The sequence below is a fragment of the Nannospalax galili genome, unplaced genomic scaffold (assembly GCF_000622305.1).
Source record: "Nannospalax galili isolate Female #2095 unplaced genomic scaffold, S.galili_v1.0 scaffold680, whole genome shotgun sequence".
Lineage (NCBI taxonomy): Eukaryota > Metazoa > Chordata > Mammalia > Rodentia > Spalacidae > Nannospalax > Nannospalax galili.
Window position 1 is genome coordinate 3,852,689 of NW_008348218.1, and position 18,289 is coordinate 3,870,977.

General features: G+C 37.5%; 1 protein-coding gene across 5 annotated transcripts in view; it reads left to right on the top strand.

Moving 5' to 3' along the window:
• Window positions 1-6: 6 nt before the first annotated feature.
• The window catches only part of Purg (purine rich element binding protein G), a 34,320-nt gene continuing 16,037 nt past the window's right edge, over window positions 7-18,289 (top strand). For 2 of the 5 annotated variants that reach the window (XM_029569264.1, XM_008844937.2), the window contains exons 1-2: window positions 7-13; window positions 296-1,168. In XM_029569264.1, the coding sequence (XP_029425124.1) occupies window positions 302-1,168 (867 nt within the window). In that variant the 5' untranslated portion in view covers window positions 7-13; window positions 296-301. Of the gene's footprint in view, window positions 5,759-15,786; window positions 16,338-18,289 lie in introns of those variants that run through there. The other 3 variants (XM_029569265.1, XM_029569263.1, XM_008844936.1) reach the window with 3 other exon arrangements.

Sequence of the window (18,289 nt, forward strand, 5' to 3'; positions counted from 1 at the left end):
TGACGGAGATGATGTGAGTGTCGGCCGGCTGGGGACCCCCCGGGGCTGCCGAGCCCGGGCTGGGCCGCCCGCAGCGTGCGGGAACCGGGCGGGAGGCCGAGGGCAGCCGAGGGATGCTGTGCGCGGCGCGGGGAGCTGCAGCCGCGGGTCCTGCCGAGGCCGAAGCTGGGAAGCGCTGCCAGAGCGGGGGTTCGGGCGGCGGCGGCGGCGGGGGCCGAGCGGACCGAGGGTCGTCTGCGATTGTTCTCACCACCCCTCCCCCACCCCACCCCGTGTGTCTGTTTGTCACTTGCAGCTGAAGATGGAAAGAGCCAGGCGAAGGGGAGGCGGCGGCGGCGTCCGCGGCCGCGGAGGCAAGACTGTAGGGAGCTCTGGCCTAAGCAAGAGCAGACTGTGTCCCCAGGCCCAGCACCCCCCCTACCCCCACTACTCCGCTTCAGCCACCCCTAACCAGGCTGGGGGCGCAGCCGAAATCCAGGAGCTAGCCTCCAAACGCGTGGACATCCAGAAAAAGAGGTTTTACCTAGACGTGAAGCAGAGCTCCCGAGGCCGGTTCCTAAAGATAGCAGAAGTCTGGATAGGGAGAGGCCGGCAGGACAATATCAGAAAGAGCAAACTGACCCTCTCCCTGTCGGTAGCGGCGGAGCTGAAGGACTGTCTAGGCGACTTCATCGAGCACTACGCCCACCTGGGTCTGAAAGGCCACAGGCAAGAGCATGGCCAGGGCAAAGAGCAAGGCTCCCGGAGGCGGCAGAAGCACCCTGCACCCTCCCCACCAGTGTCGGTGGGATCCGAAGAGCATCCTCACAGTGTCCTCAAAACAGACTACATAGAGAGGGACAATAGGAAGTATTACCTAGACCTAAAGGAGAATCAACGGGGTCGCTTCCTAAGGATTAGACAAACCATGATGCGAGGGACTGGCATGATAGGTTATTTCGGCCACAGTTTGGGCCAAGAACAGACTATTGTCCTCCCTGCTCAAGGAATGATTGAATTTCGTGATGCCTTGGTTCAGCTGATCGAAGACTATGGCGAAGGGGATATAGAAGAACGAAGATGTGGCGATGATGAAGCACTTGAACTCCCAGAGGGGACCTCTTTCAGAGTGGACAATAAAAGGTTCTACTTTGATGTGGGCTCTAATAAATATGGAATTTTCCTGAAGGTAAGTGAGGTGAGGCCACCTTACCGTAATACTATTACTGTTCCATTCAAAGCTTGGACAAGGTTTGGGGAGAATTTTATCAAGTATGAAGAAGAGATGAGGAAAATTTGCAACAGCCATAAGGAAAAGAGAATGGATGGCAGAAGGGCCAGTGGTGAAGAACAAGAATGCCTCGACTAGAGTGAAATTGAACTCCATCAGGCAGAATTTAAAATCGTAGATTGGCTAAAGTACTGATCCATAATCTTTTGAAGAAGGTTGTCCTATTTTTGGCCCTTTGTTGTTAGTAATACCTCTAATAGTTTATACTTCAAGAAGTCTGATTCTCATGTTATGTTATACATAGATCACTATAGTTATCATGGGAATTCCAACCTTCCCAGAGCTAAGTAGTTTAGCTGCTTCAGCTGCTCCAGACTATTGAAGTATGCAAATCAGCACAAAAACGTGACATTCTGACCTTCTAAATATTGTAACTAAGATTTACATTGCACTATGACATAATCCTGAAAAAGATACATACACTTAGTATGAAAGTGTGAATTTCTATTTAACAAATCCCCCCCCACAACATTCCATTCCTACTTCACTAAAAGCTGCTGAGTTTATCTGTAGGACAGTTACCAGAGAAACAGAAATTGACCTCAAATATAGTATATTTCTTTATAAAAATACAAGTAGAAACATATTATTCATTGGGTAACTGAATATTAAGTACCACTAAAGGATCAAATCTTATTAAGCCCATAAAATGCAGCATGTTCCTTAACAGTTGCTACATACAGGATTCTATAATTTGAAATTTTGTGGTAACCCTGCAGTTTTTCATTCCCATATCAAAGCCATGGAATTCCAGAGTTTCAGTTGGTTATTCTGAGGTAGTTGCAATCCCATCTTCTCTTTGTTGTACTGTATATTTTTGTTGACTTTCCAAAGATTCAGGAATTACATTTATGTCACTGTTTAGTGGGAGGTCCCATCCAGCGGCTTTGCTATGGAAATTTTGATGTTTTAGCATTTTGTGATAATTTGAAAATTGTGATAGGTATTTCCCTAAAATATGCCGTGGCCACCGGCATTATATTTATGCTCCCCCTTAACACGTTCCGTAGGGGTTGGTGTACCAGTTGGCTGACGTAAAACTACATTGACTAATATATTTCAGTAGCATTTTTGAATTGCTGCCCTCAAAACCATGTCAAACTCGATATAAACCACGCTTTACAGATACCTTAACTTCAGAAAAAAAACATGTTTTCTAAACAAAAGCATTTAGAATACAAAATTACAGTCTAGGGAAAATATTATTTGGAGACAAGATTAGTTGTAAACATTGGAAAGGAAAATTCAGGCATTTTCCAAGGTGCTCCTTAAGATTCTTAAAGAGGTTTACTTCATATAAGATTTATCCTTTAACCTGTATTAAAAATTACTTTCCAGAAAGTGCCACCTGAATTTTTAAACACTTAAGCAATTTTTTAAAATGTGGGTCTTTGTATAGTACATATGTGTACCAACACCCATTGAAATTTTATCTGTTGCACTACATTTTACTCTAAATGAAATTGTGTTTTATATTGCTTTAATTTGCCTCCCACACAGTAGGTACTTACAGTCATGTTTGGGAACCAGAATGCTGATTTCAACTCTCCAAATGCACCTCTGATTGGTGAGAGCTGCCTACAGAGACAGAGTGTAGCTCTTCTTTGATATGCTCTAAGTAATTCACAATTACTTTAACAGTTTTCCCTCAGAATTTTTTCCCAAAACATACTAAAGTAAGGTCACTAAGGAAATGTCACAGAATGAATTAAGGAAATTAATTTCACTGGTTTATGTTACTTAAGAACAAGCAACTAGTAGCTCCGACATACATGCTGGTGTTAGTTTGCAGATTATATTTCACATTTCTTGAAGTCCTATGATGGAATCTCAGTTCATTATTGTGGACTATCTGGATCACTGTGGAACAACGGAAGGTTAGAAGATGTTAGTACTAAAGTTAATAGCACATGGTGGGTGTTGAGACTATGAAAGTAGCAAGGATTTTTAAACAGTCCTAACTGTAAATTATCGTAACTATGGAGGCTTGCTAAAAAGTAGGTTTTGGTATATGAAGGAGTGATGTGCACTTGAATTACTGTACTACTGATTGTTATTGCTGCCCATCATAGTGCCTATTCATGATCAACCTGCCAGATTTTGGCAAACTGGAGCTGTGAATATTCCAGTATTCGATTGTTCTATCACTTGTTGCTATGAGTGTATACTCTCTCTTAAAATCTTAATCTTCCTTTTAAAAATATTTACGTCCATTAGAACTAACTGATTTCTTTTTTGATTTTTAGTCTGATGAGGTTTGAATGTGTGTATGCATATTTGCATGTATGCACACAATACCATGTCAGACATGAAGATAAATATCTTTAATTCATTGTATATACATATTATTAGCCTTATTTTACATTATTTCAGTAAAGAATTAGTTAAGCAGCCAGATTTTTCTACCTTGTATGTATACTTCAAAGTTCTTACCATTTCAAAGCTGCAGATTGGGTAGATGCATATGTACTGGCAATTGAATACGCACTAGGATCATTAAGACTTTTATCAATTGTTTTACCTTTTCATAGTTAATCTATTCATTAAAAACGGTATGATGCTATGATTTTTGATACTTAAAATTCCCAAGAGTTCATTAGCCATAATTAAGTATGATCCGGTTCAAACTTCTGGATTTAGGATATGTATTGCCATGTATCTTATAAAATAAGCTACTGTTTTTATCTGTGCAATATAAATTTTATTTATTGTCATTTGTAACATAAGTGGAGCTGCAAGTGTACATGGTATTCTTCAAAATAACAGGATCCTTGCCTTGAAGGCATTAAACTCTTGAGGCAACTGGATGTTAGAGGTAAAAGTGAGCATTGAAGTTAGTAACCAAAATTACTAGTTCACTGTATAATGCTAAAACACTGATGATGTTTGCACATAGTAATCTAAGCCCAATGTGGTACAGGCTCAAACTGTAATAATATAAGCTAATAGTATAAGATTTGGAAACGGGTTCTTCATGATAGTTAGCAGTGTGCTCCTAGCAACTGAAAGCAGCGCTGAGGTGTTGCTTATATGCAAAAGATGCAATGTATTATAAAGGTGTTAACGTTCTGCCACGTTTTATAATTTTCCTTGTTAAAGCCCCAAACTGCCATGTCCCTTAAACTTGAGTCAAACACAAGCTTATTTGCACTAAAGAGCATGGCCAAAAAAATAAATGACAGGGTGGAAAAGCTAGTTGGAACCTCTTGAAATAATTGGTTCTAATGGGAGAATTTCACATTTGTCTATTTGAAAGCTATATGGTCCAGGCAGACAATCTGTCAGTTCACTAATTTAATAATGCACTTTACCTTTTGTATATAGAAGATGTACATTTATGCCACTTGACAGGTGGAATGTGTTTCAGTAACTATGTAGTTAGAATCTGTAGGGAGATCTCTTGCATGCACATGTTTGTGTTGGAACTATTGTAACAGGTTTCCACTAAATCAGTGTCCTGGAGAAGAGTAGAAGATGCTTTCAAAACAAATCTCAATGCAGGTAACAAGGAATTTTAAAATAGATTTCACCTTTGTATTCTTAAGGCCTAAAATAAATATAAAACTATTTCTAATCCAGATTAGTATTGCAGTTCAGATTATATCAACTTGAGACTTCCCATAATACTCTAAAGGTAAAATTGGGGGATTTGGCCAGATCATTTCTTAATGATTCTGTGTCATTGTTAATACATGTTTAAGTAACTAATGAAAAGACAGTACATGCTACTGCACTAGAATTTAAAAGAATGGTTAGCTTGTGTTTTAAAAACCATCAAACTCAAGAAATAAAGTTTCAAGCAAGGAAACACAAAGAGCTTAATAAGTTGCTAAAGTAAATAGGATATTTCAAAATCTGCAGAAGTGTTAACCTTCACCAAGGGATGAGGGATTTGGTGTATCCTTCCACCCTGAAAACTTTTGAAGATGTACATTTGAAAACTAGATAATTGTTGCTTAATAATAGGTTGTATGTACTTTACTGAGAAACACTGTGTACTAACAATTCATCAAGAGTGTGCTATATTTACTGCATTCGTTTTATATCTATAGATAAGAATACATTATATATAGTCATCCAATCTTAATATAATCCTGTGTTTATATTGTAATTTTGCAGATATTTTCAGTAAAATAAACATTTATCTGAGCTGCACAATTTGAAGAGGATGAAATTGGAAATCACTCTCAAATACCATTTTAATCAGCAGCTACCATTGAAAACTGATGTATTTGTCATTCCTTTAAAGTTTGTTTTACAATTGATTTTAATATATAAATGAATGAAGCTTAATTTAAATTTTAGTTGGTTGTCCAGAAACAAGATTTTTGGGGGTATAAGGTAATTTTTCCTGCTTATTTCCAAATGACTTTCACTGAAACCACGAAATCCTCTTCCAAGCTTTATGTAAGGGCTTTAATTAGTCACTGCTTAGTTTGAAGTCTTGACCAAAACACCAAACATCTGTGGCAGGATGCTTTGTCAAAAGAAGTTAACATTGATTCTGTACCTGCAAAATAATACAGATACAGTATTTTAGGCTGCCAGATAAGATTCGTTGAAATCTTTCTAAAGTTTCTTTACAACATTCTTGACTTCCATAGAGAAATGGTGGCTAATGGCTAGCTCCTCAGAGGAAGAGAGTGAGGAGGTATCAGTCAGCATGCTGTTGAGACAGTCTGTAGTCCACAGTACTGTAGTACTAAGTACAGAGAAAATGTGTTTCCCAATTCAATATTATATGAAAATTGGGTTTTTAGATCACAGTAATCTATCATAAAATGTAGTCAAGTTTATATAGGTAGTTCTTAGGAGAAAAATGTACTATTGTATAATGGGAAAAAAATCTTTGTTCTTAATCTGATGTAACATTTTCAGTAATCTAAATTTATTTTCATAGTTTTAACATTTTTGAATAGGGAAAAATGTTCATATAGTACCAGATTTATAGGGTAGGGGATGTAGGTCGGTTGAGTGTTTGCCTGGTGTGCACAAAGCCCTAGGTTTGGCCACTGCACCACGTAAATGGGGCATGGTAGCAAATACCTTTGTAACCCCAGCATATGGAAAGTAGAAACAGGAGGAATAAAACTTTAAGGTTATCCTTGGCTGCATAGCAAGTTTGAGTACAGCCTGAATTACATGTATCAAAGAAAGATGCTACAACAAGTAGACAGTGAAAAGTAGCAGTGTTAGCGATTTCTTGTATATCCTTCTAGAGTTATTCTAATATGGAAACACTAATATACATACATTCTTCTTTAACCATGTAAATATCAACATACCTTCATACCTAATACTATCAACTTTAGGTATGGCATTTAAGGATGTTTTTTTCCTTTTACTTAACTGTCATACTGTATCTAGTTAGCATATTATTTCCTTTATACTACATTATACATAAACAACATCAAGAAAGTCTCAAGTGAATCCATTGCTTTTTACTTAGATTACAAGTAGTTAAATATCTATTGATTTTTTTAAGTGTACAAATAAGTAGTTTAACATCCTAGTCCTTTTCCTCACACTACCTTTCTGAATGACCCTCTTCTCTCTTTCAAGAAACATTGGTCTTTTTCTCCCAAAGCAACATATTAATTAGTTCAGAAAGACCAGAATATTAAATAATATAACCAAGTGGTATCTGTGGTTAACTGTTCTCAATGAAAAACACTGATTTTTTTAAAGCTTTAACAATTTTAGCTTTCAATTTTTAGTAACTATGCTTCTATCTGTTTCATCCAAAGACCTTGCTTTTGTGAGCACATGAGCATTAGAGCTATAATTATACGTTATGACTTTGTTGAAATGTCTTGGTTTATTAACATGCAGCTTTTATTCTTATAATAAGAAAGGTATAAAGTTTATTTAACAATTTACCAAATCCAAATCTACACAGGGAGTACACTGCTCTTAATCATTTAAAGTGGGTTTTTTTCTTTCTTTCTTTCTTGAGTTTTTGTTTTTTGTTTGGTTGGTTGAGGGGAATTGTTTGAGTTTGGTTTGGAGGTTTTTTTTTGGAGGGGAGGGGGGTGATTAGACTGGAACCCAGAGCCATTTCAGTGCTACGCAAGTGCTCTACCACAGAGCCACATAACCAACCTTGAAGAGTTGGACTGTTTCTTAAATGAAGGACCCAGAGTCTATAAGAAGTCTCAGGAGCCAGAAGATGCTCTGATGATTTGGAGAAAGTATAAGTTATGAGGCTAGGAGGCTGCAAGTACAGTTAAGTCACCTCCATTCTCTGCTGGAAGAATATGAAGTAGCAGAAGTGAGAAGAAAGTAGCACTCTTACTATTCCTGAAAATGTGAGCAAAACTACTTTAAATTGCTCTCCCACATTCCCTGGGAAAATCATAACTCATTTCCACCAAGTGTGCGTTTTAAAATCTCTCTTCTGTTGACCACCACAAAAAAAAAAAAAAACTGAAATAGTAAATACTCTACCTTTGAACCCTTCAGTTTTATAAAGTAAAGCAGCAAAACATCAACACAGTTTTAGGATACCTTTTGAACATAGATGGAGGAATTTTTCATATATTAGTTTCTGTGAGAGCAAAATTTGAAAATTTAAGGTATTCGTTTAAATTTTATAGTAATATCTGCATGACTGGTGGATAATTTTCTGTTCTGAAATGAGAGATGTTGTTATAAGACCAGATCCTCTTAAACATTTTAAAAGCATAAGAGAATTTCATAATCTTTGATAAATAACTCTTAAATCTGTAAAATTGGCCAAGGTCTGCACTTACTGACTTGTTTAAACTTAAATAGTTCACACGTATCTCTCTGTACTCACAGAAAAGGGTTAGAGGAAGGCAGATTGACTTTCAGAAATGAATTGTTTAAATTTAGTCGGTGATGTCCCCAGTAAACTGAAGCGTAGCGAGTCCGTCAGCTGCGTTGCAGGCCCTTTGTTTTATGAGCGTGAAAAAAATAACTCATTTAAATGGAGGAGCTGCTGCTTCAACATTGACTTGTTTCTGATGTTGACTGCCAATTGTGTGTCTTCTCACAATTGATGTCTTCTCACAAAAGGTATCTTCACCTTTTACGCTTACTGTTTACAACAGTTCTATAAAATATTCAGTTTTGGGGGGAGAATGATAGGGTAAAGAAAAAGAATTAACTCCTAAGAACCTTTTTTAAGTATTTAAATGTTGGAGTTGTTCAAAGGGCAAGATTGAAGGGGAAAAGTTTGTTTTTAATACTTATGAAACTAGTGATAAAATTGTTTTATCTGATTAAAACTAGAATTTATCACATCAGAAACTACTATATTCAGAAATATTTGGAATTCTACTTTTCCTTGAGAAAATAGTTCTGTAGCATAATACTCTTTGGGATTTTATTTATTGTAGATTTTATGAGGTTGAATACAAGTAACAAAAAAAAATACGGAAAGGAAATAGCTGATTTGTTTTTCTATGACAAAAGAAACCAATCTAACAGAAATTAGAGACATAGTTTATTCTCAAACTAAATCCCAATTTATTTAGCCTGTAAAGGAGGAACAAAGAAAATAATAAGACCTGCTTCTGCCAATGTATGACCTGGTCCTGAGGAAATAATTTAACTTGAGTTAGACAGTTTCTTCGTATGGAAAAGATACTGTGTTGAGTTCGGTCCCACTCTAAACTTTTAAAATTCTGCATCAGTGGAGTGTGAAAGAAAAGTAGACAGAAAGTTCCAGAACTGGAAATTATACCCCAAGAACAGTGCAGCAATGCTAGTTCTGTAGCATCTATGTACCTCGTTAGCCACATAAAGTTTTGCTCAAAGTTTTTATTAAGACCAAGTTGTTGTATACTAACTATATAACTGTCTTTAATTCAATGAAGAGAATATTTTTATATATGAATCTCTTTGGGGGGAAAGAACATGACTTGTTTCTCCTATCCCTGTAGTCCCAACTGGCCTGGAACTCACTATGTAGACCAGGCTGGCCTTGAACTCACAGAGATCCACCTGCCTCTGCCTCCCGAGTGCTGGGATTAAAGGTGTGCGCCACCACACCCAGGCATGACAAAGTAATTTTTAAACCTAACATCATTGCCCAAATGTTATTGTTCCTGAAATAACCATAAAATACAATGCTAAGTAGTACACAGCTACTGTCATTGTAGTGTCACAAAGAATGAAGTACTGCCTTTGATTCTCTGTTCCTTGACCATATTGAATAGCTTGTCCTACAAACCATTGTGTTAACTGCAAGTTGGACACTTACCTATGACCATGTGGCTGTTTTAGAGGACCCGTGACTACTTGTGCAAAGAGTAAATATCCTTATGGCTTATTTGTTGTTTAAACCCTGGTGATTGGAGGACAAGCAGCACAGGGTTGGTCAGGGGGCATTTCTTTGGGCACTCTAGTCCCCTGTTGTGTACCATCTCTGCCAATATATGGAATGTTAAAAGAGGCACCTTTCTCAGCAAACTTCTCATGGTCTATTTTTCAAAGACAGCATTTTAAGAGTAGCCTACATGGTTTGTTTTTTGTGGGCTGCTTTGGTTTGGTTTGCTTTGCTTTGCTTTGGTTTGGTTTGGTTTTTGTTTGGCTTTTTCTTTTTGTTTCAAGACAGAATCTCCCTCATAGTCCCAGCTGACCTGGACCTCACTATAGACCAGGCTGATCTCATAGAGGTAGGCCTGCTTCTGCCTCTGTAGTACTGGGATTAAAGGCTTGCACCACCATGCCCGGTATTTTAAAGTGCATGTACACATAAATATTTTGATTGTTTTAAAAATACTGGGTCACATACAATTCAAATTTGCCAAAGCATTCCATAAGATAGCCTATCTTTGACCTTATGGGGGTTCACAGTAGCAATTTTGTTGGTCTATTTTGAATAAGTTGTATAGAATGAATTGGCTATTATAGGAAAAATTTTCTATTTTCTCCTCCCTTTCCTCAAAATAGCAGATATATTTTAGGTTCTCAATTGCTTCTTTTCTGATGGTGTTTAGAATCTAAGTGGGACATGAAAAAATAGTTTAGTTTGTTAATTCTTTACATTTGTCATTTTGTAGAGATTTTCCTCAGCTTACCATCAAACATTCCAAACAGCTTTACCAAAAAGAACACACTGAGATGCAAAATCTGCACAGCAGATGGGAATATCAGATCTATAAAATAATGAGTTTAGAATAAGGATGAGACAGATACCTACATTCAAAATGCTCCTTAAGTTGGCTAATTTGCCTGAGAGACTGTTGCTCTTGCTTCTGGGTTCTTCGGACTAGCAGTATGTTTTTTACCAATGATTTTGCAATTTAGGCCTCTGACGGGACAAAATCACTGCTATTAGTAAATGCTCCAAAACAGTTACCATGCTGTCATCGTGTGTAAAAAAAAAAATTTTTTTTAATTCAATTCAGTCTTAAGCTCTTTTTCCCTCCTACTCACTGTACCCTGCTGGGATTGGCTAAGAGCATTACTTTCTCACGAGCACCAGCACCCTACTTCCATCCTACTTAATTTTTTCAAATGGCAGGACATAATAAAGAGCAGAGTTGCTCTTTGAAACTGTAGACATTGTCCTTTGAGCTCGATCTATATAGACTGTAAGAAGGACTACTGCTTCACTCAACTACTCCTGGCACCTTTACCATAGTTAATAAACATTTAGGATGCATAGAGAGTACATTTCACATAGGATGATAGGGATCAGGAATTAAGATCATCCTTTACTACGTAGTGTAGTAGATTAGCCAAATCTGGGCTACATATGATCCTGTCTCAAAAAAAAAAAAAATGGAGAGGGGGCGCTAATTAAGACCTATTAGCACTAGTAACCAATGTTGAGTACCTACTCAAGACTACTACCACACTGCTGCACCCCTCGCACATATTGACTATTCCTAATCTGCATAACACTTTTTATCATCCTCATATAATTTTCCATACATTTAGAAATTGACTTTGTATTTCCCAACTAATGTATGTCAACCAAACAGACATCCAAGCCAAAGATTCAGATAGGCCAGGCTACCCATAAGACCTCTCCGAAACCGATTCCCCCACATACCAGCTTTAGTAAAACACAAGCTATCTCTGCAAAAATAAATCTGCTTCAGATTAGTAAAAACTTTTATCCAAAACTATCCCTTTTAAATGGGATTAGTATCACTAAAAGACATTTGCTTATATGAAGATTTATTTAATTGGTTGAAATTGCTGCTCATAAATAGAACTTACATTATCTTTAGTGGTTACAAATTGAATCTCTAATGCTTATCAACTAAAATAATTATTAATATTTTTTAAAGAATCCAGATGATGAGATTGTAAATGGATCATTCTGATTCTGTCTCTAAGGACAGAAAAAGACAAGTTACTGCTCACTGTGGGTCTAGAATTTCATTTTCATGAACTGAAAATAACTGGCTATGTTAAATTGGTTTGGAAATAAATCTTACTAATATTATTGAGAGCTTTGCTTATTTCTTACAACTTCTTTTTGGCTACAGCCTTCCCCTGCACTGTTCCTCCATCATTCATTCCCAGCAGGAAATGTGCTCCCTTTACAGATCCCAGCTCCTCTGTTGCTTAAGGACTGCGGTTTTTGTCACTGGGTCCCCTGCAGGGTTGTTAAACCTCAGGCTGCTGTTCCCCAGCTGCCCTTCTGACCAGTCACACTGGTGTGAATGGACTTTGAAATTACTTTAGTCTCCAGATTTTACATTTGTTGATCTGAATGATTGGTAGACTAAGTAAATAGAACTTAAGGTTTGAAGCTTGAAACACTATTTCTTGAGATACAGAAATGGTGAGAAATAATACTTGTTTCCTTTAAAAACAATCTTTTCACCATCTTCCCAAGTCTTCTCTGTATAGCGCCGAGGAACTGTATAATCTAGTATATTTGTGGTTCTTTCTTATATAACAGTTGGACCCATTGCTTAAAATTCAGAGATATTTCCCCTGAGCACACACTGAGCATATTATCTGAAAAAATAGCTAACACTTAAAAATACCTTGCTCCATGTTTGCCGACCTGGTAGAGACTCTGTAATATAATTAATGTGCAGATAAGAATGAATAAAGCCATGTTTTCTGATCTGTTTCTGTATAAGCCACTTAATGGCTGCTAGTTTGGTGGATCACACTGTTGGAAATATTAGTTCACGCATAGACATTTGGCACTTCTCCAAGTTCATTGACTTCTCTTTCTAGCTTCTGCCCTTTAGTAATGTGGCAAAACGGTGATTGAAATCCTAACTGTGAAACAGATTAACTGCTTAGGCAGTATAACTTTCAAATTTCTCTGTCCTGTTTCCATTATAGTTACAGTATACTAGTTCAGGATTTTGTTGGGGTTTGGTTTGGTTTGGTTTGGTTGGTTGGTTTGGTTTGGTTTGGTTTATTTGGTTTGGTTTATTTGGTTTGGTTGGTTTGGTTTGGTTTGGTTGGTTTGGTTTTGTTGGTTTGGTTTGGTTTGGCTCACTCTGTAATCCAAGCTGACCTGGAACTCGTGCTCCTCTGCCACCTCCCCAGGGCTGCAGTTGCCCACGGGCACCACCACGCTCAGCTTACCATATATATTTTAGCATGAACATTTTAAATCTGAGTTTCAATTTGAGTAGGCTTCAGATAGGATGTAGATCTATGTGTGATTTAGGCTCCAAGGATACCATTCTTCCTTGTGTCTCATATTCTTTAGGCAGAAACTAAACACGTCTTAATGTAGGATGCATAGGGAAGTAATCCATGAGAAAAGAATTGTCACCAAATATTTCAATTCTGGGAGCTTATTGGGAATAATACATGGAGCTTCTGCATTTACCTCTTAATAAACTAGGATGGATGAAGAAGTAAGATTTCAAATTCTCTAGTATTCTGAATTATATTACAAGCGGGGTGCGGTGGCACACACCTTTAATCCCAGCACTCAGGAGGCAGAGAAAGGGGGATCTCTGTGAGTTCAAGGCCAACCTGGTCTACTTAGCGAGTTCTAGGCCAGATGGGGCTACAGGGAGACCCTATCTAATAAAGACCAAAAAAACAAAACCATATTGCAAAAAAATCACAAATGCTTACCCTTCCTTTTATCCTTTTTACTGCGAAACAAAACAACAAGCTGGTTTTGAGGTGCTGGGACTGTACTTCAGTATTATAGCACTTTCCTAGCATCTGCAAGGCCCTGGGTCCAATCTCTAACACTAGAAAAGAGAAAAAAAAAGGAGGGGGGCTAGTCTTCAAATTTTTCTGTGCTTTACTCATTACATAATTTACTGAAACCCACAAATATACACACCATATGTATGTATACACATAATTTTTGCATACTTATTATAGAGTCCAGTCCTGTGCCCCTGTTCCCTGCCCTTGATAAAGTAATAAAAACTGGGTTCATCTTCTTGTTACTGTAATTGATTGACTTCCCTAACGTGTTGTGTTGAGACTCTTAAGTCTGCATCTACAGGGAGGAGAGAAGAGTATTCATGCCCAATGTTTGCCATTTGTCATCCTGACTTTAAAGCTACAAAATTTCTCATTGTAGCTCTAAAGCATTCAAGTTCAGCCAGGCAACTTGTACTTACAGCACCTATTCCATGTTATTCACTGAGGAATGGGTCTCCTCTAGTACCTGAAAGAAGTTTTAACCCAGTAGTCCCCTTAGTCCCCTTTTAAAACCACCAAATCTCCATTGTGCCTCTGAGGAATTAGGAAGAATTGGGGCCATGATAGCATCAAAAAATCACACCTTTAATTGTTATGTTTTCTATTTTCTTCTAAAGAGTTCTAAGTACCATTAAAATAACAGCAGTTTCTCCATTTAAAATTGAGCCTATTGGGCCATCAAGATGGCTCAGCAGGTTAAGGGTACTTGCCACCAAGCCTGATGACCTGAATTCAATCCCCAGAATCCACATAGTAGAAAGAAATACCCAAATCCTCAAATCCCAAAAGTTGTCATCTACTGTCCAAACATATGTGCACTCACACATGTGCCGACACATAAAATAATAAATGTAAATTTTAAAATTTAAAGGATTTAAGCCAGGCGTGGTGATGTACACCTTTAATCCCAGCACTCGGGAGGCAGAGGCAGGCGGATCTCTGTGAGTTCAAGGCCAGCCTGGTCTACATAGTGAGTTCCACCCCAGCTGGGGCTACAGGGAGACCCTGTCTTAAAGACCAAAAAGAAGCCGGGTGTGCTGGTGCACGCCTTTAATCCCAGTGCTCGGGAGGCAGAGGCAGGCGGATCTCTGTGAGTTCAAGGCCAGCCTGGTCTACATAGTTCCAGGACAGCTGGGGCTCCTGGGAGACCCTGTCTAAAAAAGACCAAAAAAAAAAAAAAAAAAAAAAAAAAGTAAAAGATTTAATCCAATGATGTTCAGACATTATTGAAAATAGTTTATTTAAAATGTAGGCTTGAGTCCTTGTCTTGTTCATATTTTGTTATATTTAGAAAATTGTTTGTTGTTTGAGACTGGGTCTCATGTAGTCCATGCTGGCTTCAAATTGAATAGGGAGCTGAGGCTGGCCTTGAACTCCTGATCTGCCTCTGCCTCCAGAGTGCTGGGAATACAGGCATCAGCCACCAAACCCAGCTCAAATGTATTCATTACCATGAGTTTAAACTGTGAACCTTGATTTCCTTATTTTTCTAGCTGAAATCACTGGTTACTATCAGCATGGCACCATGGATGGTTACCCTTTTCTGTTCCAGTGCTAACAAATGATACTTATGCTAGCTTTAAACAACCAGGCTTAAGGCATAAATCTAGGTATTTGATTTTGTACTGTTACATGGCTAACTTTCTGGGATACTGAGAGTAGCAGTGTGGGTCCACCCCACCCCTCCCCACACTCTCTAAACTCAAGTTCAAACTGTTCCTAACTTCTAACCATTGACTATAGGCATACTCCCCAGATTTCACAGCCCAAACGTTTCTGAAATTCTCTCCAGCCTGAGTCAGTTTTTTTCAGTCTCTTACAATTTGACCATCTAAATCTCAGTAATTTTTCTCAGCCTTTTTTAAGATACTAGTAATATAAAAAACTCCTTAGTTAATATCTGATAGTATTCATTTTTTGCTTCTTTCAACCATGGCAAAAGAATGGATAACAAAATTAAACTGTCTTAATGTAATCGTGTTACTTGTACCTATCTTATTGTATAAACAATCTTGAGACTATTTCTGTCTGACAATACCATGCACCTCCCCACTTCTCCCTAACCAAGCCCCATCATACTTTCAGTCTCTTTTTTTAATTTTTTTGTGTATATGTGTATTGCCTGCATGTGTGTAAGTGCACTCATGTCATGCAATGCTCTCAGAGGTCAGAAGAGAGCGTCAGATCCCCTGGAACTGGAGTTACAGACAATTCTTAGCTTCCATGTAGGTGCTGGGATTTGAACCCGGGTCTTCTGCAAGAACATTCAGTGTTCCTAACCGCCAAGCCATCTCTCCAGCCCCCTTTCAGTCTTTTTTAAAATAAGAAAAATAGTTTTTTAATCCCAGTCTTCTCAATAAAGTGTTTATAATTATTTTCCTTTTGCTCTCCAGATATAAACCTAATTTCCTCTACTTATAATTCTTGCATGCAGCAAGATTGACCATTACAAAGCAGTTATGTTATATGAAGATTATATGTATAATCCTGTGACTGTAAATAAAGGGTGTTTTATCCTGGAAGCTCTTCAAATGAAAAGTAAGCTTTTATTCTGAAAATGTAGGGATTCGTGGAGTTTTTGTGCTTGGTTATTTATTTGTTGAAGATTTGGTGCCCAGACAAGTAAAGTTAGAAACTAGAGTTTCTATGGATTTTAGCTATGGACATCATAGGTTTGTTCTCTCATAACACATAGTACCATGTAGTAGTAGATTGGATGTTTTCCTAGAATTTGACAATATCATTCATTAAATGATTTCAAAATCTCTGTTTAATCCAGTATGAATCTGTTTAGAAAACAGCTTTCATAGAAAAAAAATTAGGGAGGAAATAAACACAAAATTTTTTAAATGCACTTTTGCAAATGAACCATCTCAAATATTATTTTTCAGAACCATTAGCCCTGAGAAAACTCAGCACAAGAAACACATTTTAAAAACTTATTCTTCAAAAGTTTTTCTCTTCAAAAAATCATTCCCTTCTTATTAACTTTTTCAAAGAAATCAATAAAACAATAAAATCCTCTAAAGCAATATCTAAGTAACCCACAATTCTCCAATTCTGAGTTACTGCTTATGATCTTGCCATCCGGAAAAAATCTTTCCTTACTCTGTTATCTTGGAACTAACACAAAAACTAATTGATCATGACTCTTTGATTTCTTAATTGAATCTTCATTTTATGAATTTAACAACCCATAGCATTAATGCTGTCTTACAAGTTTTTCAGACAAATACTGCTAGAACCATTTTTAGTATTTTCATTATTTTTGTAGCACTCAAATTTTTCTTGATGATCTGATTTACTTCAAAGGAAAAAACTTTAAAATTGAAACTTATTATCCCTTTGTTTTCCATTACAGAAGTGGAAGTGTTTTCTTTGTAAAGGAAACATTTTTTATTGAATTACAAAGGTTTGATGAAGGAGGTGTCACACAGCTGGTTGTGTGATATGCTAAGCAGTTACTGCTTTTTCTTTTCAATGCTGTACTCACTGTTTAAAATCTGTCTTTGTTGCTTATCATTATCAGCCTTAAATCGAAGAACTTCATCTAGTGCCCGCCCTTCCCCAGAGCACCAGCTGCCACTCTACAATTTAACCTTTCCTCAGATTGTAGTCTCTGAAGTAAGGTCGGCACTAATATTCTCCAGATAGGATCCAGTCTGAAAATTTCCCAAGATCTGAGCTTTTATTTCCAAATTATTTACCTACTTTATTATAATACTAAATTACTTATAATGTAGAATGCTTGTGGCCTTTATAATGACTAATGCTAATTTTAATTATCCTTTAAGCATTATTAAACCATATTCATACTTAAAGAATCTTATAAGCCATTAGATAACTGTGATTCAGTTTGTTAGTCACTATTTATTGTTCGACTCATTTTTTTAAAAGCTTCAAACTTGGGGCTGGAGAGATGGCTCAGCGGTTAAGAGCACTGACTGCTCTTTCAGAAGACACGGGTTCGATTCCCAGCACCCACATAGCAGCTATGAACCGTCCTTAATTCCAGTTCCAGGGAAATCTGAAACCCTCTTCTGACCTCCGTGGCATTGCACAACATGGGTGCACTCACATACATGCAGGTAATACACTCATATACATAAAATAACAATAATAAAATATTTTTTAAAAGCTTCAAACTTCAAGAAGTTCAAGAAGTACCTTCCATCAAGTGATCTGCATCCGACTTGAGGCATATTACAAAAAATCTACATATTATCTGATAGAAATGTGTTACATTTTATATGGAAAATATCAGTCTTCAATAAACAGAACTTGACTATCTTTTAATAATTCTAAATGACAAGTTACTATTAGTAAATCTGTTACACAAGATAACTGTAAACTAAAATGAATATGAATGTTAAGTTATGCACTGTGTTTATACTAGAATTAATGAAGCCAAAGAATTATAGGTGTTTTTTATTTGGACTATTATTTTAAGACTTCAAAGAATTTAAAAGAATCTTAGTCTTGCATTTAGCCTCATGATGTGCAGCAGTATTATAGAGTGGTACGGTGTTCAGAAGCCAGATCTGGGCCTTCTAGCTGGGCCTGGCGAAGGACGAGTCATTCAGCCCCTGGGGGTGCCAGCTTGCTTGTCCCTCACGTCAGGGATTGGCTCTGAATATGTGATGTCTAAGAACTCCTCCAGCGTCCGAAACCCTGGAGTCAGTCAAGCGCCTCCTTGTCTTCAGCTTCCTTTCTGGTCTTTTTCTCATTTTGTCCTGGACTCTTCGTTGCATCTGGGATTTATTGGCCAGACCATCCCCAGCACTCTTTGTAGTTATGGCAGGATTCTAGTTTCTCTTCTCATTTGCTCAGTCCCCATTGTTAACCTCCATGATGTGTGTGTGTGTGTGTGTGTGTGTGTGTGTGTGTGTGTGTGTG